Source organism: Lotus japonicus, chromosome 4 (assembly GCF_012489685.1).
Source record: "Lotus japonicus ecotype B-129 chromosome 4, LjGifu_v1.2".
NCBI lineage: Eukaryota > Viridiplantae > Streptophyta > Magnoliopsida > Fabales > Fabaceae > Lotus > Lotus japonicus.
Window position 1 is genome coordinate 73,403,632 of NC_080044.1, and position 20,926 is coordinate 73,424,557.

A 20,926-nucleotide genomic window follows, 5' to 3' on the forward strand; every position below is an offset into this window, starting at 1 on the left:
CTTATAAAAAAGGAAAAACAAGGGATAGGTGGGAGTGCAACTCAAATGTTCACAGAGAATTTCAAAGCAGCGTATGAAACCCCAGGCGTTGGGCTGGAGTTGACAAGGCGCCACGTTCAAAAAGGTAAGAACGTGGCATATGAAGGGCGAGAAAGGGAGTTTGATATTCAAATCCAAGAAAAAATAACCATAAACAAAAAAGAAATCGGGCGATTCATCAGTGGGTTCCTTGCGAAAAAGAACGCAATCGTCCTCACCACATGGAAGAACATTTAACAGGTGATCTTCGTTATTTGAGGTGGCGGGATTTATCTTTGTAAACCCTTGAGAAGATATTCGAAGCGAACTGATGCTCCCAAGGCTACCCCAGATGGAGCGCCAAAGACACTTATCTTCAACTAAATGCGCATTGGAATGCCATTCGGGCGAAGACAAATCTCCATTAGAGGAGAGAATAGAATCAACGGAGCCGGCGGGACCGGAATCCTCGTGAGTGGAGGGCGAGGATTGTATTTCGATAACGGTGGGGGCAGAAACTTCCCCCTCCGTAGAAGGGGAAGTGAGCTCTAAGGAGGAAATGCTAAAATTTTGTGTCGACATGCTGGGTAATTTCATAAAAATAAAAAAGAAGATGAACAGGTCCAAACACAAAGAAAGAAGAAGACACAGTGTCAAGAAAAGAGAAAGGGGAAGGACTCACCGGAGGAAGAAGCGGAGGATTGAGTAAAGAGAACGTCGGCGATGGGGGAGCACCGCGCAATGACGACGGCCGGAGTGAGCAAGGTTCACCGGAGAACAAAGAAGAGAGGGAAAGCTGCGATGAAAAAGTTTTCAGAGCAAAGGTTTTCAGAAAAGTGAAAAGTGAGAGGTGAAAAGGGTATTTATAGAAGAAAAAGGAAGAGAGAGAATGAGTGGGAAAGACTGCAAATGATCGTGGGATCGTGGGATTTGAAATTTGAAAAGGTATGAAACGAAAAGACATAACTCCTCGAGACGCACAACTGCATTTATGACAAATGATAGCAAAATCCCGGAAAAGAAGGATACGTGCGTCAGTTGAAAAGACGTGTTTGACAGGTGTGATAACGGCGAGATATCGACAAAGATAAAAAATGGCGACATATAAAGGAGCATGAAAATGGCGAGAATTCATAAGCAAGAATGTGACGACAGGCCCATGACTACAAAGAATGGCGATACAATTATCAGAAGAACGAAGTAAATGATAAAGGTAGGCGACGAAGCAACGTATAAAGACATTTCGACTCAACTTACTTAAGCCTCATGTCTTGGGGGCATGTGGACTGGGCGGGATATAAGTATCCCTTATTCCCGCCCAAATCGAGCATTTAGATGAACGAAAGCAGCCATGGCGGGGTTATGGACCAACGTCGAAGCCCGCCCGTCTTCTGGATGGGTCCACGCGCCAGCTGGAAGATTCCTTTAGTTTTGTCTTATATGTATAGAGGCTTGGGCCCCGGTTGTCAGGCCCAAGTACGGTGACAGTCCATGTTATGATCATTCCCTCTATAAAAGGAGAAGTCAACCCCTAGTAAAAAGTACCTTTCAAACATTTAATGAGAATATTCCTTTTGTGATATTTTTAGCACTCTGCTAGGGTTTACTTTCTGTCAGTTTCCGACGTCAGAACTCCCTAGTACGGAACACTTACAAAAAAGAATGTTGATTTAATATAATAAAGTGAAATCACTTTTAGTAATAAAATTACTAAAATGGACAAAAGATTATTGATATAAGGCTTAATTGCACTTTTGGTCCCTAATGTAACACGATTGTGCAAAATTAATCCCCTTTGTTTAAAACGAGCGTTTTTGGTCCTACTTGTTTTTGACGTGAGCAATTTTGGTCCTTCCGTCAGTCTGCCGTTAAAAAGCTAACATAATTTACAGATTTGGACTCATTAATTGACGTGGCAGGCCATATCAGCACGCCACTTGGATAAATAATTAATAAAACTTTGAATTCTAATTCAGTAACTCGCTTAAAAATTTAAAAATAAAAAAAAAAAACCTAAAAAAAAAACCTTATCTCCTTGAAGTTCTCCATCCCTGCCTCACTATTCCACCCTCTTTCTCCCTCCTCCTCCGTAGAACTCCAAGCCATTATCAACTTGTTGATCATTTGAGCTCCCTTGGCCAACCACTCGCTTGCTGAATTTGGCACATCAAGACAAAATTTTCCTCCACTTTAACTACCTCAAGAACCCATTTTCTATGCCCAAATAGAAATTCAAGGATAGAAACATGGCCATCACTGTGCTGAAAGTGGCTACTTCTTCTTTATCCCATCCGAGAAGTTCTCCCACCTTATGCAAAGCCAGTACCCATCCTCCTCCTCCTTCTTCTTCTCACTAATTATAACAAAAATAAAACAAATAACACTCAATTCACAAATGAATATGTCAAATTGGGGATTGAGGAAACCCTGAAACACAACACAGATTTCTTTATCTTCCTAAATCACTTCTCATCACAAAAATACCCAGTACCATCTTCTAAAATACCCACCTCCAGAAAAACCCCAGAAGTCAAGAACCCAAAACCCACCAGCCCCAACCACACGCGCAACCACTCCTACCCCGGAACTCCCTCACCCCCTTCCATCGTAACTACTCCCGTAACCCAGAATGAGTATATCGAAGAAAAGGTGCAGATCAAAGCAGATGAAGTGAAACCCTCTTGGTGAACGATCAGATCGAAGGAACTTAGCTTACATTTTTCTGTGAAATTCTATTTGTTGGTAACCATTCATTTCATGAAAAATCTGCGCTTGTTAGCAGCTGAATCACTCTCTCCTCTCGTTTTTCTATTCAGTTTCTGCTTATGGGTTTTTCGATTTTTCGATCCATTGTCTCACTTCCAAGCCACGCAGTGATTTTCCCCCAAAAGGGTTTCTCATTTTCTCGAGATTTCTCTTCCTATCTTGTTTTGGGGCAACCATGTCATGTGTGCTTATCATTCATGACATTGCTTGTTGGATTTTAATTCTTGATTGAGTCCTATCATATTTGTTGGTGACCATGACAGTGGGCCTAAAGCTGGAGGATTTTGCAAAGTCTCACTCAAAATGATATTTCTTGTTGGATGGAAGAGATGCCCTGAAGTTGGATCTAACCATATGTGTTTTATGTGCAAAAGTTGAATAAAGGGTTGATGTTTTTGTTGAGTTCTCAATGAGTTAAATTTTTTGGGATGAGTTTTGGATTTCTGGGTTTTGTTGATGAAGATGGAAGGAGGATGAATTTTCTGGGTTTGGTTGAAGAAGATGGAATATTGCCATGGAGATTTAATGATTTATGTAAATATGGAATTCTAAAATAAAGATGAAGAAGAAAGAGATTTTGAATTTTTTAAAAATTTTTGTTATCTACTTATATTTTTTATGTGTAATTAACCCTTTATTTTATTATTCAACAATTATCCAAGTGGCATGCTGATTTGGTCTGCCATGTCAATTAATAAGTCCATGTCAGCGTATTCCGTTAGTTTTTTAACGGCAGATTGACGGAATGACCAAAATTGCTCATGTAAAAAACAAGTAGGACTAACAACGCTCGTTTTAAATAAAAGGGATTAATTTTGCATAATTGTGTTACATCAGGGACAAAAAGTGCAATTAAGCCTTAATATAATACAAAGATGGAATCTCAAAATGGGTAACATAGTAAAATAATACTTAACACAAATTTACTTAGTGAAAATGTACCTTTAACCATACTTTTCCAAAACACACTTTTACTTAATGAAAAAATACACAAATAAGATGACATGTGTTACTATACATGTTAACACACACACTTTTAACAGAAAAATGAAAAAATTGGCTATCAATTGGTTGATGTCAATTATGAAGTTCTAAGAACTTTTCTCCTTTTTATTTTGGATCCTCATGCTATCGAGGTAAGATTTTCCTCGGAGTTCACGTGCAAGGTATCCTTTGTGGTAATCCAATACATTAGTACTTTTGAAAACTGCTGGATTATTTGGATTAATAAGGCTTGGTAAAGGACCTATATTTCCCTCTATACCGGGGGCGTAGAATGTGGCAATAGAAAGCCTCTCCTTGTCTGTGTTTACAACTGCTCGATGTTCAATGCTCCGATAAATTCCATTTGTCATCATCTGCCAAAATATCAAAGATTGTAAAAGATTAGAAAATTGTTGCGACTCATAACTCTTCCTAGCATGTATATGCTCCATTTTGAAATAATTAATATGAACAATTAATCACCTCCAACATGTCTCCGATGTTGATTATGAAAGCATTAGGGAGAGGTTTAACTGGAATCCATAGTTTGTCTTGTTTTATTTGAAGTCCTTCAACATCATTGGCTTGGAGAAGGATGGTGAGGCCCCCACTGTCAGAATGAGGGTTGAGTCCCATCACAAGCTCTGGTTGTGGACATGGCGGATAATAATTCATCCTCACTGTTTGATCTCCTTCACCAAATAGCTCTCTAATTTCTGTGGTGCCTACTGTTAGAGCATTGGCCATAAGGTCGAGTATCTGGATCGCCAGGTTTTTCAATTCTGCAGAGTATGTCTCTAAATCCTCCCTGCAACCAAATATAGAAATTATGTCACCCAAAGTGAATAATTAATATGAATTATATGGACACCGAGTGTAAATAATCAATTATCCTAAAAGCTTAAATGTAAAAAGACTCTAGAATGATTATATCTTTGACACACCTCCTCACGCATGATTTTCCTTAGATATGAAGTGTGGACAATGCACAAACTCACCTACCATATTCTTAAATTTAACTTTTAATTAAAAGAGTTAAGATTGAGACCATGATCCAACTCTAGACCTTTAGTAAATGACTTTGAATGAGGATATTATGTATGTGAGACACAGAGAAATGACACCTGAATGGTAAGGGAATGTTGGGGAATAAGTGGGGATTCCTTCTGTTTGATGGCAAAGTGTGCATGAGAAACATGTCTGCCCACTCCAACTTCTGTTCATCAGAGACAACAAAGGCCTGGCCATACCCCTCCACATCTCCTTCCTTCTGCCCAAACTTCTTCTTCTCTGCCATTGGAAGTTTGAAGAATTTCTCAGTGCCTAACTTCACATTTTCCACCAATGACTTGCTCACTCCATGATTGATCAACTACAATAAACACCCATAATAGTCAAAACACAAATTAAAGCTGGTAAATCATGCACATTAGGATTAAAATTACACTTAATTTATACAACAACATATCATACTATGTAATGTATCTGATTAAATCAAACAAACCTGAAAGAAGCCCCATTCTTTGCAAGCATAATCTAGCTTCTTCATCTCAGATTCTTTGAGATCTTGAGACAAAAAATTGGCAAAGTCAATTACAGGAACTTGAAGTGTAGGAGTAATGGTGGACAACATTGGACGCTCGTCATGCGGACAAACATAACGCTCTGGAACTTTGGTGAAAGCCTCTTTTGCCATCTCCTGGACAGAGGGCACTGGAAGAGAAATTGCAGGTGCCATAGCTACAAACTTGGTATATTAGTTTTCAAAATGTATCTATTGCCTGTGTTATAAGTACGTGGACACTTAAAGGTTAAAACTCACAAACTTATGGTGACAAGGGAGGGAGAAAATTTATGAACACTTGAATTTGTGCTTCTATATTTGTTTGTACAACATCCATGATCCATGCCTTTTTATAGGCCACAACATTTAGCAATAGAAAGGTAGGAATGTAAGCTTTGTGTAATATGATTGAAAAAAATTGTAGCAGCATGATTTGAAGACTAAAGGCTGTGGCCCTCCAAACTTGAACTGCAGAGAGGTGGCTAACTCTTTCAATCGGTGGCTTACAATATTTAACTTGCGGCTTGATTTAGTTATATAATATAAACTCTCCGAAACAAAGCACGCGTAATTTTACTTACTTCTTTAATTTATAAAATGACTCCTCCTTCAATGGTTTTGTAAAACTATCAACAACTAAGTCAGATAATATAATTAAATTGGCTTAAATATGTATTTAATCCGTCTTTCTTTGTTCCCGAAGGATGGGTTAAATGGGTAACATATGAGTGTGCAAAGGAAAAGTTCGATGATCAATCTATGCCGGGTGTAAATATTGTTTTTAATCCTGAAAAAATTAATGCATATTTTCAGGTATTAAAAACTATATCAACAAATCGACTTTTCTTTGTCAAATTAACAACAGATACTAAAAAAAGATAACAATGTATACTTTTATGAATTTAAAACTATTTTTTTCAGGAACTAAAATTGTTTGGGAGACGCTCTGACCGATCAACCCTAGGTCGATCGCGCCGTCTCCTCACCCGACCAAACACAGTTTCCGACTTAGAACTCCAACTCTATTAGCTCATGCTCCGCAATTCTTGTGGACAAGAATTAGGGGACTAATGTTCTGGGAGACGCTCCAGTCGATCACTCCCGGGTCGATCACACTTTCTCCTCACCCGACTAATAATAGGGACGATCAACCCGACCGACCAAACAAGTAATTACGGACCAGCAACCAAGACAAAGGCACGAAGCTCGATGAAGTACTAGCACTCATGATTGCCTCGAACCACATCATCCCAAACTCTATAAAAGTCAAGTCATGGAGAACTTAAGATACACATTAATCTATCACATTTCTCAGCCCCTTAACTCACTTTCTAACTTGAGAGCATCAGAGTGGCATCGTAACGAGCATCATGACCCCTCCCGGGCACGACAAACAACGGAGCACCGTGACGATCATCATTTCGCCACCCCCCTTCGCAGGAGTTCCGTCACTCCCCTCTCTCCGTACCCCTTCCCACGTAGTATTGATCGGTTCCCCGACAAAATACATCAAAGACGGAAAAGCCAATACCCAAAGCGGTTGAATTGCTTAAAACAAGAATTATTTACACTGCTAACCTGACATTTAAACACCTTTAATTTGATTTAATCAAAATAAGCTCAACAAAGATTCTACTATAAGTCAATTAACAAGTATAACCAGGTAAGTTAAGCAAACTCAACAAGGAACAAACTATCACTATATAGCAGCAGTTGAAAGCCATTTGGACAATCTGTCATACAGGAGCACGTGGCTCAAGAAAACAACACACCAAGAGATTTCGATGTCACATTTATACTCAAAATCTTTTGCATCGAGTTCTCTTGATGTCTTGTTTCCTTGGCTTATGCCTCCCAGTCTCAGCTTGGACATTGATGCTGACTTACATCTCCAGACCCCCATCAATGGCGAAAACCTGTCCAGTGATGTAACTGGCAGCTTGATTAAGAGCCAAGAATTCCACCAGTCCAGCAACTTCTTCAGGTTGGCCATATCTTCCTAACGGGATTATCTCCAAAATCTTTTTCTCAACTTCATCATTTCCTACCTTGGCAGTCATGTCATCAGATACAATAAACCCTGGAGCAACTACATTAACAGTGATGTTTCTGCTACCAAATTCCTTTGCCACAGATTTTGTTAGGCCAATTACTCCTCCTTTTGCAATATCGCCAACAAATCCATTAACACTTGATGCAATATTGATTATCCTTCCCTTCCTATTCTTCACCATAATCTTCACAGCAGCCTGTGTGCAAAGAAAAGCACCAGTGACATTTACTTTCAGAACATTCTGCAATTGGGCTTTTGTCGTATTCATCAATGTTGAACCTTTTGTTGCTATTGCTTCATTGTTTATCAATACATCAACAGTTCCCCAAGTACTAACTGCAGTTTTAACCATAGATTCCACGTCAGTTTCATCCGAAACATCTCCGGCGAACGTTATAGCTTGCCCACCAAGAAACTCAATCTCTTTGGAAACCTCCTCTGCAGTATCCTTGGATGTCCACCTTGCATGGTGGACAAGGACCTTGCAACCTGCTTTCCCCAACGTGAGGGCAATTGCTCGGCCAATACCCCTGGAGGCTCCGGTTACAACTACAACCGGCGCGTCCACTTTCGGGGGTGCTATGCCGGAGAAGCTAAACGAATGGTTGGATCTGCAGTGAAGACCAGAGAGGAGGCAGAGATGGGTGAGAATCGGAGGAGACCATTGGCGGATCTGAGCGATCTTATATTTACCGTTACCGGCGGCTGCGCCGGTGTTAAGGGTTCGGAGAGCGATGCAGTTGGATGAGGTGAAAGAAGCCGTGAGGGTTGCGAAAAGGCTACGAGAAGACAACATGGAAAAATAAGCCAGAGGATTTCTTTGAATTGAAGAGGGATTGGATTGGTTTGGGTCCTAAAATCGGTTATGAGACTAATTTATCGAGGAGGCGGAGTCATTAAAATTAAATGTGGTAGACTTTTCTCATTAAATTACGAAACATTTTCCATACACATTGTCGGATATCAAACCCTAAATTAGATGTTTGAAAAATTGAGTTGTATAGTATTATATATACTATCTGAGAAGGGTTATTTGTCAAGTTTGTATGATAATTTTGAGAATGAATAAACTCTGTCTCCGAAAAAAAAAACAAATCAATATCAAACAAAAAAATCTTCAATATCATCACTGTAAAAATAAATCAATTTCAAGCTTTTACCGTCCATATATTAATTAAAAAAAATCAATGTATTTCAAAGTCTCATCAAATTTGGGCCGGCCCCTACCGCTTAGTGCGCTGACCATGAGGCGAGGGATTAGTCTCACGGCTGTCGGCTGTGGGGATACCTTGGTCAAGACCAAAAAATTAAATTTCAAATTCTAATTCTGTTGGAGATAATTATTTAAGAATTCTATAAAAAAATGGAAATAAGAATTTCATCAATTTATTCAAATAAGACAGAAATATTTCACATGTTCAAGAATATAATCATTGAACATTTCAAATAAAAGAAAGAATATAATCATTGAAACTAGGGGTTCATAATTTATCTCAAAAAACAAAATTCAATAAAATCAAAGTTGAAGTTTTTTATTGAATTTGATCGGATTTCAGATTTAATTTTCATAACCGAACTAATGTACTTTAAACTAAATATTTATAAATGTATACTTTTGATTTATACATATATCACATCATCATACTTACATGTTTACATTCTTATATATTTATAATATAATAGTGTATTTATTTATGAAGATATATTTAAGTTTTTCAAGTAATTATTTCAATTTGTGCGTCGTAATGCTCTCATAGGATGGAGCTATCTTTCGGGTATGACTGGTTGAGATGGGATTGTCGTGCAAGCACCTAAAGAGGTAGCTGAGATGGTGTCATGAGCGGATCCAGCCCATAGTGAGGGGTTCAAATGAACCCTGGAAAAAAAAACTGCACTTATTTCCTATATAATTTTTTTTAAACCTCTGACAATTTTAAATTATACTAGTGTAGAAAAAGTTTTACACCTATTTGCACAAAAAAACTCTAGTTTTTAATTATATTTTTACCGATGTGTTTATTTGAAAAAATTGAAAGAGCGGATCCAGCCCATAGTGAGGGGTTTAAATGAACCCTGGAAAAAAAACTGCACTTATTTCCTATATAATTTTTTTAAACCCCTGACAATTTTAAACTATACTAGTGTAGAAAAAGTTTTACACCTATTTGCACAAAAAAACTCTAGTTTTTTATTATATTTTTACCGATGTGTTTATTTGAAAAAATTGAAAATACCCCTGACCCCGGGTCCTAGATCCGCTACTAAATGGTGTATGTGGTTCCTTTTATTACCTCGAAACAAAACAAATAGTCTATTTATTCAAAAATGATATATTCATAACTCATTTTTTATACACTTCATTTCCACATATTTTTATTTCTATCACATCTTATAATTTCTTTCTCATTTTCTTCGTGTCTCTCTCCTCCTCCACCTCATTTTGAGGTGTGAACCATTAATTATTCGTCTATTTATTCCTATAGAACATAGTTGAACATTGTTTTAAGTAAGCCAAATTTATATTGAGCACAAGAAGTGCCAAATAAGCGTACACTATACAGACCAAGGGCTAAAATCAGCAAAAACAGAGCAAAGATAACAGAACAGGGGAGGGGGATACGAGAACACAACTTCATGCATGTTTGATGAACATAGAATCAGACACAGAAGCTTCAGTGCCTTATTTAACTTTTCTATTTTCTCCATCATTTTATCTTAACTTTTTTCATTTTCATTTTCAATTCTCAAGGTGTCAATGAAAGATTTCCCACGAAGTTCTCGTGCCAAGAACCTTTTTAAGTATTCTTCATATGTGATTGGTTTGAACATTGCTGGTGCTGTTGGTGTAATAAGGCTTGGTGCTGGACCAAAAGTTGATTCCATACTAGGGCTGTGAAATGTGGCAATAGAAAGCCTTTCCTTCTCCGAGTTAACCGTTGCTCGGTGTTCAATGCTTCGATAAATTCCATTTGTTATTATCTGCGCCCAGTTAAATTATTCCAAAAGATGAGTCTATGAAGTGTTTATGAGCAATAAAATTAAGGACACAACTTATACATCATAATTAAAGGCACAAGAACGTATATATGATTACCTCTAATATGTCTCCAATGTTAACGATGAAAGCATTCGAGAGGGGTTTAATGGGAATCCACATTCCATCTTTTTTCACTTGAAGACCTTCAACATCATTGGCTTGGAGAAGGATGGTGAGGCCACCAGCATCAGAATGATGATTGAGTCCCATCACAAGCTCAGGTTGAATACATGGAGGATAATAATTAAATCTCATTAGTTGAGTCCCTGAAGCAATGTGTTCTGTCATTTCTGCAGTCTCTATTGTGAGGGCATTTGCCATTAACTCAAGGATCTTAATAGCAAGTTTTTTCATTTCTACACAATAGGTTTCTAGATCGTCCCTGCATCATCAAGCCATATATTCCTCATATGAAAATGCAATATTAAAACTTTGAAGTAATTTTTTTCTTTCAAGTGTGTCATGAAAAGAAAAACATAATAGAAATAATATGAGAGAGAGAACCTGAATGTTGAGGGTAATTTTGGAAATAAGTGAGGCTTCCTCTTTTCTTGTGGCAAAGTTACCATGTAAAACACATCTCCCCAGTCAAGTTTCTGATCTTCAGACACAACAAAGAGTTGACCATACCCTTCAGAATCTCCTTGCTTCTGCTCAAACTTCTTCTTCTGTTCTAGTGGAAGATTAAAGAATTCTTGAACATCTTTCTTCACGTTTTCCACCAATGAAGTGTTGACTCCATGATTAATCAACTGTTCATATTAATCAAAACCAAGAAAACATAAAAATAATTTGCTTCATGATAAAAAAATACACAAATAGCACAAATCATTCATTATATGGTAGAATCCGCCTTATATTGAGGATGCATCTTATGAAAAACGGAAAACGGAGGAAGAAATGAGAACCTGAAAGAAACCCCATTCTTTGCAAGCTAGATGCAGTCTCTCCAGCTCAGCTACCTTGAGATCTTTAGACAACAGTTTGCTAAGGTCAATAACTGGAACCTGGGGTAATGGAGTAGTACTAGAGTTATTATATAATACAGCATTCTCATCGTGAGGACGAACATAACGCTCTGGAACTCTCGTATGTTCCTTCTTTGCTAGTTCTTGAACAAAGGGCACTGGAAGAGAAGTCACATCCATGGCTTCAGCTGAGTAAAATGTGTTGGGATTGGCTCATTATCTTATCAGTTATTTGAATTTGATTTAAGGGGATTGTAATATGGGTGTAGAGGGACTCTATCTTATCTTATAGGTTTAGATAAGACTCTATCTTATCTTATAGGTTTAAATAAGACTCTATCTTATTTAATGGGTTTAGATAAGATTCTATCTTATCTTATGGGTTTAGATAAGATGTTTAGATTATCTTATCTTGTAATACTAGAGTTAGTAGTGTCCTATAAATAGATAAGACCTCTAACAATAAAAGTGTGCCATGTGCTAGTGTGCACCAGGTGTGTGCGGAGTGCGCCACAATTGGGTGGTGTGCAAGTGCGCCGCAATTCAGCGGTGTGCGAGGGTACACAGCAATTGGGCAGTTGAGAGAAACTGCTATTGCAGATTGCAGATGTGTGAGACAATTGGGCAGTTGAGAGAAACTACTATTGTAAACAGAATTGATTATTGAGAATCAATAAAGGGAGCTATAGCTACTCTATAGCCGCAGAGGTAGGCACAATTGGCCGAACTGCGTGACCAAAGATTCTGTGTGGTTTATTCGTGCTTTCTCGCTCTATCGTATTGTCTGAATCAAGTTGTGCCTTTCTTTTCTTCTCATAAAAATGGATCCTTTAACCATATCATTTGGTTCTATATATATAATATATAACTGGATTTGATGAAGAAGGCAACACACACGCTAATATTAATCCATGCTCTGTCTTGCATGCAGCTTGCCATCTGGATCCTATCCAGCCAATTCCCACCGAGTCTCTCTGGATAATTTCCACTCAGTTGCGTGCTTGGGTGCTTAAGCCATGGTACCTTAATCATGTTTATCAATAGCAGGCATAGGCATTCGTCTTATGTACGTGGTAAACTTGTTAGTGAGGTGTTTTTCTAAAGGTGATTTCTGTCCTACCTTAAATCAGATTAAGATTTAATACTTAGAATGATGTGTATCAATAATATATATGTTTTGATTGAAATATTTGTATTAACACTAGGATTGTGACCCGTGCTGTGCACGGGGTCTTTATACACAATTTTTTTTATGTTAATATCTAATCGAACAATATAGCAATTGAGTGCGTATGTGTGCGTAAAATAAAGAATCCATTTTTTATACTTAGGGTTACCTACAACAAAATTAAAAGCACAATAAACTACTTGTTGTCAGTTGTAAATAAAAGAGGAAACTAATTGGTTAGACATGTGAGTGCAATTGGTGTGTCATTGAACAAAAATACAAGTATAAAAGCACAGTAATGCTTATTTTTCTGTGAGTGAACCTGAAGAACTGAGTTTGTGTCATGTGTGAAGGTACAATCAAGCAACATAAAGTTTATTTTACTAAGTCTCGGGGGGGTCAAGAATGTAAAATAAAAAGAGACCGTGTTTGTAAAATATTCATTGAAACTATCTATTTTAAGGGAAGCATATTATTACTACATTGTTTTGGCTAGCACAACACAAATGCTAAGGCTAAAATGTCTAAGCAAAATGATTACCCGTGCGATGCATGTTCACTAATTTTATAAAATTAAAACATTTGTTATTTTATAATCTAAAATATTTAATAAAATATAATTAGTGTTTTATCCATCAAATATACTAAAGATTAATAATGCAATTGATAAGTATTGTAACTTTGTTTAATGAAAAAAGAAAATATAATCAAATTAAAAAAAAATAATTATCTAAAGAACAAAGTGTAATATGTCAAAAAATTTATCTCCCTAAGTTTAGATATAGTTATTTAAACTATTATAATTCCTGTTTTTTTGTTTTTATTAGATACAAGTGCCAATGAGTAATTATACCATATTTAATTTAATTTACATCTCACTGAAGTACTAAGTGATTAATATTGAAAAGAGTCTTGCAGATATGCACGTTTACTGCAAAACAATTTTATACCAATAACCAATTTTATAATAATAAATTTCACATTAAATTTTAATCAAAACCAAATTACATTTGTTTTTTTTTTGAAAATGAACCAAAATACATTTGTAATGTGTTAAAATTCAATTTGGTAATCGAGTAAAAACTTTAAATTGTAGAAAAAGAATACCAAATAACAAAACATTATAAGTAACAACCAAATTTATCCGTTAAAAAAAATATAAAAAATTTGTACACATTATTAGATAGATATCATACCAAACAAATAGATTTGAACAATTAATTGTTTCTTTGCATTAACATGGCATATAAGGCATATGACACACCCATGTGACCTTGATAAACAGAGATGCACACTTTGAATGGACCTTGCAGCAATGGCAGGTCCCCCTGGCGTGTCTTTAATTTAAGGGAGAAAGATCTTATGATAAATACATAAACACATAACCTATCATTTCTCTGCATGTCATTTCTCAAAGAACCATTAACCCACTACACCAAAACAGCAACTTAGTGGCCAAAATTTCGCGGCGGTTGGCCCAACCGCCATCGGTCCTTTTTAAAACGCAATATTTCGCGGCGGATGGCCAACCGCCGTCGCTCCTTTTTAAAAAACGCACTATTTGCGGCGGTTACAACCGCCGCTAATATTACTGCTTATTATATCGACGGTTGCCAAGGGCCGGCCGTAATTTCCCCCAATCGAACCCACCCGCGAATGATTTTCAGTTCCCTCCAAGTATTTCATTCACGCTCAATTTGACCCTAAATTTCTGAGTTCTCACAATCGTATCTCACTCACCAGGAACACAACTCACCTTCATGCTTCTTCTTCCTCATTGTGAGGGCTCACCAAGCTCTGACCTGCATCTCTTTCTCACATCTTGCTCACGGTTCTCCTGGTATGTGTGTTCATCTCTTTCTCACATGTCTCGCATCTCTTTCTCTCAAATCTGCTTAGATTTCTCTCACGGCATATATCCCTTACTCTCCTCTCTTTGAATTTGGGGAACAAGACCCACTCTAGTGATTCTGCTTCTCGATCTGCTCCTAACAAAGAAGGAGGAAAGGCACTGACTCTCCCATGGCTTGATTGATCCACTTGAGAAGGTTAGGGTTTCTCCAATCTCTCTCATAGTTTTTTTTTCCTATTTCTCTTTTACAAATTCATAGGCCTGACATTTAAATCTGTTAATTAGGATTATGGATATTGATTTTGCGAACTTATCTGATTGATTGGTTTTCGTCTCGTGTTTTTGGACTTGTTGGTGGAAAAGCTAAGCCTTTGAAGAAACCACAGTCCGATAAGAAGGATTACGATGAGGTATCTCGTTGAAACTTGAAATCCCTTTTGGAATTATGCTTTTTTCTTTAGATTATATTTACTTTGTTACATGAAAGAAGAAAGAATAAAATTTGCATGGTTGATTGATGCGTTTTGGTTTGAGAATTACTAGTAAGTTTATGGAATGGGGAACAAAGGGAACTGGGGTCTAGGATTGGTTGGGTTATTGGCTCTGCAGGTAGCAGGTTTGATACAATACATAGGTGAATCGAAAATTTATTTGAATTTATCTAAACTAATAGCCATCAGTCTTCTTTACAATACATGGGTGTGTTATATACAACTTTCTACAGATAGAATCCTATGTTTATGGTAACATCAGTCTTCTCTTTATCCCCTGTTAGCATGGTTGGTTAGTAATCAATCTTGGCTTTCATTTTCTACTTCAGTATTCATTTGTTCAATTGTTTTTGTTTCAGAATTCAACTACTGGTTTTCTCTAGGAATTACCTTTTTTTTGTCTAATTAGGAAGAAAATGAAGATCTAACTTAGTTTTTTTGGTATGAGTTTAGAATTTTGCCCAAGAAATGCATTGCTCATGTGTAATATCATAACTGGAACATGTATATCAACTGGGATTGATTTCTCTGTGTTGTGGGTGGTTTCTTTGACATGTTATGTACACTAATGATAAAGCATGTGAATGGTTTCTTTGTCTCAGGTTATATGGCTGCCCTTTAGTTTTTTATTGGAGTGCTGATGAGCTTTTTTTAAAGAATAGGCAGCAAGTAGCAACTTTAATTTTTATCTGTGAACAAGATTAGCATCTGATTCAAATCCTAAATACCGAAAGGTAAGTTTGAAGATAATAAAATATCCACTTTGGGTGGGAAGATGCACATCTATAGGTTAATCTTACTATGCCTAGTACTGTTATTTATTCTGGCTAATCTGGTCCTTCATATCATGAAAATGTACACAATGATCATCTACATGGAAAGATGCTATGTGCTTTTGTAGAGCATTTGAATTTGAATTATATAGACTTGTATAAGTTTTTGTAGTGATTTTTTCTTCTTCTTTTGATTCAGAGTAGAAAGTCGTTTCAATCTCTAAAGGAAAAGCTGTTGAAGATGATGCTTTAAAAGCACAAGTTGCTGAGATAGATGTTTTGAAGGAACAACTTGCTTTCCTTATGCAAGTTCATAAAAAAAATGGGGTAAAGAAATTTATACTAAATTTGCTAAACATTTTTATTTTTATGTCATATGTGTATAGACTTGCTTAGGAAATAAATCTGAAGTGGTCACTATGTCTATGCTGAGCAATATAATAGTACTTAGTTTCTTAATTGCACATGCATCATATCTGCACATTTCTGGACCTGCAGTTTTTGTAAATGATTATTTGATTGCTCTTGTTGAGGTGTCAATGAGCGGATCCTTCAAGTCTGATAAATATGTTATATTCTAGTGAAATTGTTTAGTCTTTGTCTATGAATTCTCCTCAATCCTCATCACTTTCAGAATACGTAGGCTTTATTTTAAGTGGCTTTTAACACAATAGAACGTGTTTTTAATGAGTTACAAGGCATAAAACTTAAACACCAAATCTAGTATAGCTTTCACTTACTCTATAATTTCTTTTTAATTTCAGGTTGTTAACTTGGAATCACCGAGAGAAACGAGGTCTTCTTCCTCCTCTAGTCATGTTTCAAGATCAAGGAGCACCATAACAAAAGACTATTTAGATTTTTCAATTTTCATGTTATGTACTTCGTAGACCATGTGTGGAAAATATCATTGGGTTAGTTTCCTTTTGGTGGAACATAACTTATATTTTGGATTTGTGTTAAGCACTCTAAGCTTCATTGTGAAAAATTGATGGATATATATGCTTATGCATGTATTTGGTGATTGTATAGATTTCTTTGGCACAACATTTTTACCCTTTGTTGATTAATTTATTATGTAAAGAAAATTATAAAGCAGGTTAAAAAAAAAAGGAAAAAAACATTAATTTTCTGGATTTTGGCGGCGGTTAAAACCGCCGCTAGGTCCAGAAACAATTGAACACGTATTTTGTGTTGCCGGCGGTTGGAACCGCCCCTAAATATTCAAGTTCTTTTGCGGCGGTTGAAACCGCCGTCAATCCTAACAGTTAATAGCATTAAGCCAGTCCTTTTGGCGACAGTTCTAACCGCCGCAAAATATTTTACGGCAGATTGCGTGGCGGTTGCCCCAACCGCCGGTAAATATGTCCGCGACGCTCAACTTGGCTGCGGTTGGCCAACCGTCGGGATTCATTTTTAGCGGCGGTTTTAACCGCCGTCGGTCCTACTTTCAACCGCCGCTAAGCCCCTATTTTCTTGTAGTGACCATATACTTTGTTATTGTTTCCACAGAGCCTCGTGGGCTATCTAGCATAACAACATAGAAAGCTACCACATTTGGATGGTGCAAGTCTGTCAGCTTGATTTCCTAATTCCAAAAGTCATCTCTCACCTTGATGCATAAACCAAAAACAACTGAAGATAGATTCCTAATTACCAAAGAAAGTAGGGGATTATAGAAATAAAAACAAATCAATAATAATGAGATACAGACCAAGTGGTCCTGCTCTTAAGGCTTTACAGCAAAACACCTATCATTAATTTGCTCAATTTCTACATTAGTACCTTTCCATTTTCCGTGATATGCAGTCCCAAAGGTCTGAGAACCTAATTCTATCAGTTCTTCAAGGCCAGTATTCTTCATAACCTAACCACATTCCCACAGCAAGGTTTTAGCTTAGTTGAGCCAACAATATTTTCATAGAAGAGAAAACATACATGATAAACATGAACCAGCCCAAGTAGGAATAAATAAAAAGTTTTCTCACAATTCAGATCATTGCCTTTTGAAGGACCAAACATTGAAGTATGTGTTTTCTTTGTTTGTCTGCATCAAATTAACAAAAATGTTTGGTGATGAAATTAAGAAACTCATTATTTCAAAATGATAAGAAAAGAAAGAAACAATATGGACGGTAACAAATATGAAATTTTGTAAGCTTTAAAGAAAGGTGTTACAAAATATTTTTGCTAGCTGGAAAATCAAAGCGTTAAATGAGCTACAAGAACTGCTCTTACCAACAAAATCACAATCAAATAATATTCTAAAAATAAGGAGTATAGAACAAATGTGAAGATCCATATTATATCATATACCCAATTCAAAAACAACTCCAACAGAAAAAGAAAGCAGTAATTGTTAAAACTGAAATAAGCATAACCTTTCCATTTGCCACTAACCTTCAAAACTCTTTCATTCATTTTATTCATGAATCCTCTTTGCTTCATATGGGGTCCTTCCAAAGCAAGAGCATTCCAACTGTTTCTCCATAATAGTACTGCAAAGCCAACGGTTGGCACTTCTCTGAGTAGGATTATAGTATAGCTCTTAGTTTTCTTCATTATCTTCTTGTATCTAGAGGTCCAAAGAGAAATTAAATCAATCATTCATGATGGATATAGGTATTAATAGAAGTTACGTGATAACAAAAACCAACAATATAGAAAGCTACAAGTCAAATGTTACCTTACAAAGCAATTTGAGGGGTTGATGAAAACGTGGATCCAAGTGCCTATGTTACCTAACTCAGTTATTATTCATTATCAGTTGTAACATAACACTTCCATTGATTTTTTAGTGTCAAGTGCCTATGATTGACAAAAAAGATTGATGCTATCATTCTGGTGACAACAGACCCATCCACGAAAACACTTACAACTGTGCACTATTTGAACAAATCAGAATAACAGGTAAGACCAAGTGACAAACAAGTATTACCCAGTCAAATCTTTTTAAGAATAAAAGTATTCACAAGCTAACAGAACTATTCAATGAATATGAATCCAATCTTTTGTCTAAAATGCAAGATAAGGATAATAACATATTTGCAACTTGGCCTATTCCATAATATATAACTTTAACTAAATATAATATTTGCTGACTCTTTCATTATCTCACTTAAAAAGACCTCAAGTCCTACCAAGTAACAACTAATTAATAGATACTATGAATCTTTCTGGTGCGTGAGACCCTGCCAAACCTGATTATGAAAATAAAGGAAAAGGTGACAAGATCATTTTGACAAGTTTCAAAACAGCCCCTTTATGGCAAGCCCAATATCAAGTGACAACGATTTTCAAAAGCCATGCCATATGCACCTTTCACAAGTCACAAACAATTTTCATTCATGTCATTGGTTCAAACAATACCAGCTGCATCAATTTTACTAAAGAATCCAAAACCATCATTGTTTTTTGAAAAGATAATCATATTAGATATAATAAAAGAGTCTTGGGAACATAGCTCTCCCAAGTAAGCTAAAAACAAAGAGACAATACAGAAAATCAAATAATGAGTCAAAGCATACACCAAGAAACTAATAGAGACACAAAAAAGACAGCAAAAGAAATCTAATAGAAAGCTAATAGAAAAGCCAAAAACTGAAACCAACAATCAACAAAACACCATACATGTGATCCAATACCAAGGCACACTTCTTCAAGTGTTGAGCCACGCAACAGCACCTCAAAGACCTCCACATATACTACTTCCACAGTCCTCAAAGTGCAGAAACAAACTCTGCATAATTAGACCCGAGCACAACAACGATCTTGAACCTCAGGCTACAGCAAAAAGAGACAATGGTAGCAGCAGCGATAACACATGGGGTGCAAGACTTGGTTCCACACTTGCAGTTTCCTATTTGCAAAGTGAGAAACTTCAAAACACACACAATATCACAGAAAATACCTATAGGAAATTTCTTTGGAATAGTTGAGTCCACTGACTTATACACAACCCCAATAGATTCCTCAATTGCAGTTTCCTATTTACAAAGTGAGAAACTTGAGAAATTATCACATGTTCAACACTAAGGTATATGCAGCCTAAGAGGAAAATGTTTCATATACATAGATAAAAGAGTCATAAAAATAAGATTAGAAGCCATAAAACCGCAGCCCTAGTTTTTTCATTGAACATAATCTTGTAATCATGCTCAGAAGCCATAAATCCGCCACTGTTTGAAAGAACTGAGAAATAAGTGATGGTGTAAACTTTGCCTTCACAGAGCTTGCTCTTGAATTTGGACATCAGACCCTTCCGAGCAATGGCTTCAATTTTGTCACCCTCGAAATAAAAACAACAATAATCAGAACATGAATAAACCAACAATTCATTCAAATAAAGAAGAAAAACTACAATTTAAACAACCACTGCAATGTAGTAAAGATTCAGAAGAAAGGTATAAACCTCAGCATCAATTAGAACTATATGCAAGGCATAGGGACTCAAGGGATCGTTCACAGGGCATGCTTCCCACATCCGGATAACCCTAGTCCTAATTTTCAAAAAACTCTTCCCAGGGCAAAGACTCTTGACTGGAGTCACACCACCACCCATTGATCAGACCCAAACTTCGAATAAGTGGATCAAGTTTGAGAAAAAAATGGTTGGGAAGAAGGACAGAAAACTGGGACACAATGTTGGAATTTGAGGAGAAGCTGGCTCAATTTATAGAAAAACTCTCAGCAGTTTCGTAGACCAATTCAAATTGGAAATAAAAAAGAGAAATTTAACATTTCAAATCATAACAGCTGTAAAGAAAATAGAGGATACATTAGGGGATAGGAAAAAAACCTGTAAAGTGATCTCCATAGGGTAGAGCAGAGAAGAGAAAACCGAATAGCCCAGGGAAGGAGTAGAGGATTGTTGCAAAGGCTACGCGGTAGAGGCAATGAAGGGGGACGAGCGTTCGTACAAGGGAGACCGCCATGGTGTAGAAGCTACACGGTAGAGGGAGCAGAGGGTCGAGCGTTCGTACAAGAGAGAAAGCCATGGTTTGGCGAAATATTAGGCCCTTAGGGATCGGACATCGATAAGGGAACGCTGGGACAGCTGGCCAGTGAGAGGGGTCAGCTCCTACCTCTAAGCCTGACGGAGAAAGGCACAATAGCTTCACTATCGACGGCGGCGGCCGGAAAACCCGGTAAGAGGGAGGTAGGTTACTGAACACCCTAAACCCTAACCCTAACTGAAGTTAGTAGATGAGATGCTCCAATCAGCCCAAGAATCCAACAGGCCCAAAAGCAAG

At 36.9% G+C, this 20,926-nt stretch overlaps 4 protein-coding genes and 2 long non-coding RNA genes across 6 annotated transcripts; 1 reads left to right on the forward strand and 5 right to left on the reverse strand.

The window, feature by feature from the left end:
• Positions 1-3,875: 3,875 nt before the first annotated feature.
• On the reverse strand, positions 3,876-5,506 carry LOC130710344 (oxoglutarate-dependent flavonoid 7-O-demethylase 1-like). Its single transcript, XM_057559568.1, has 4 exons — positions 5,273-5,506; positions 4,893-5,140; positions 4,252-4,576; positions 3,876-4,142 (listed from the first exon to the last, which is right to left on the reverse strand). Exons 1-4 carry the CDS (start codon positions 5,504-5,506, stop codon positions 3,876-3,878), a joined length of 1,074 nt encoding a protein of 357 aa, XP_057415551.1.
• Positions 5,507-7,065: 1,559 nt separating this feature from the next.
• LOC130713333 (3-oxoacyl-[acyl-carrier-protein] reductase 4-like) lies at positions 7,066-8,181 on the reverse strand. Its single transcript, XM_057563106.1, has one exon. It carries the CDS (start codon positions 8,179-8,181, stop codon positions 7,216-7,218), a length of 966 nt encoding a protein of 321 aa, XP_057419089.1. The 3' UTR covers positions 7,066-7,215.
• Positions 8,182-9,718: 1,537 nt separating this feature from the next.
• LOC130710335 (oxoglutarate-dependent flavonoid 7-O-demethylase 1-like) lies at positions 9,719-11,666 on the reverse strand. Its single transcript, XM_057559558.1, has 4 exons — positions 11,331-11,666; positions 10,927-11,174; positions 10,480-10,804; positions 9,719-10,364 (listed from the first exon to the last, which is right to left on the reverse strand). The coding sequence occupies exons 1-4, from the start codon at positions 11,568-11,570 to the stop codon at positions 10,101-10,103; spliced, it is 1,077 nt and encodes a 358-aa protein (XP_057415541.1). The 5' UTR covers positions 11,571-11,666; the 3' UTR covers positions 9,719-10,100.
• Positions 11,667-14,304: 2,638 nt separating this feature from the next.
• LOC130710350 (uncharacterized) lies at positions 14,305-16,003 on the forward strand. The gene is made up of 5 exons (XR_009010359.1): positions 14,305-14,398; positions 14,513-14,606; positions 14,696-14,820; positions 15,504-15,635; positions 15,874-16,003. It is a non-coding gene; the product is annotated as an uncharacterized LOC130710350 (long non-coding RNA).
• Positions 16,004-17,108: 1,105 nt separating this feature from the next.
• LOC130710348 (uncharacterized) lies at positions 17,109-18,468 on the reverse strand. The gene is made up of 4 exons (XR_009010357.1): positions 18,361-18,468; positions 18,075-18,249; positions 17,663-17,721; positions 17,109-17,541 (listed from the first exon to the last, which is right to left on the reverse strand). It is a non-coding gene; the product is annotated as an uncharacterized LOC130710348 (long non-coding RNA).
• Positions 18,469-19,393: 925 nt separating this feature from the next.
• On the reverse strand, positions 19,394-20,157 carry LOC130713334 (uncharacterized). Its single transcript, XM_057563107.1, has 3 exons — positions 20,086-20,157; positions 19,789-19,962; positions 19,394-19,660 (listed from the first exon to the last, which is right to left on the reverse strand). Exons 1-3 carry the CDS (start codon positions 20,155-20,157, stop codon positions 19,394-19,396), a joined length of 513 nt encoding a protein of 170 aa, XP_057419090.1.
• Between the last annotated feature and the right edge of the window lie 769 nt (positions 20,158-20,926).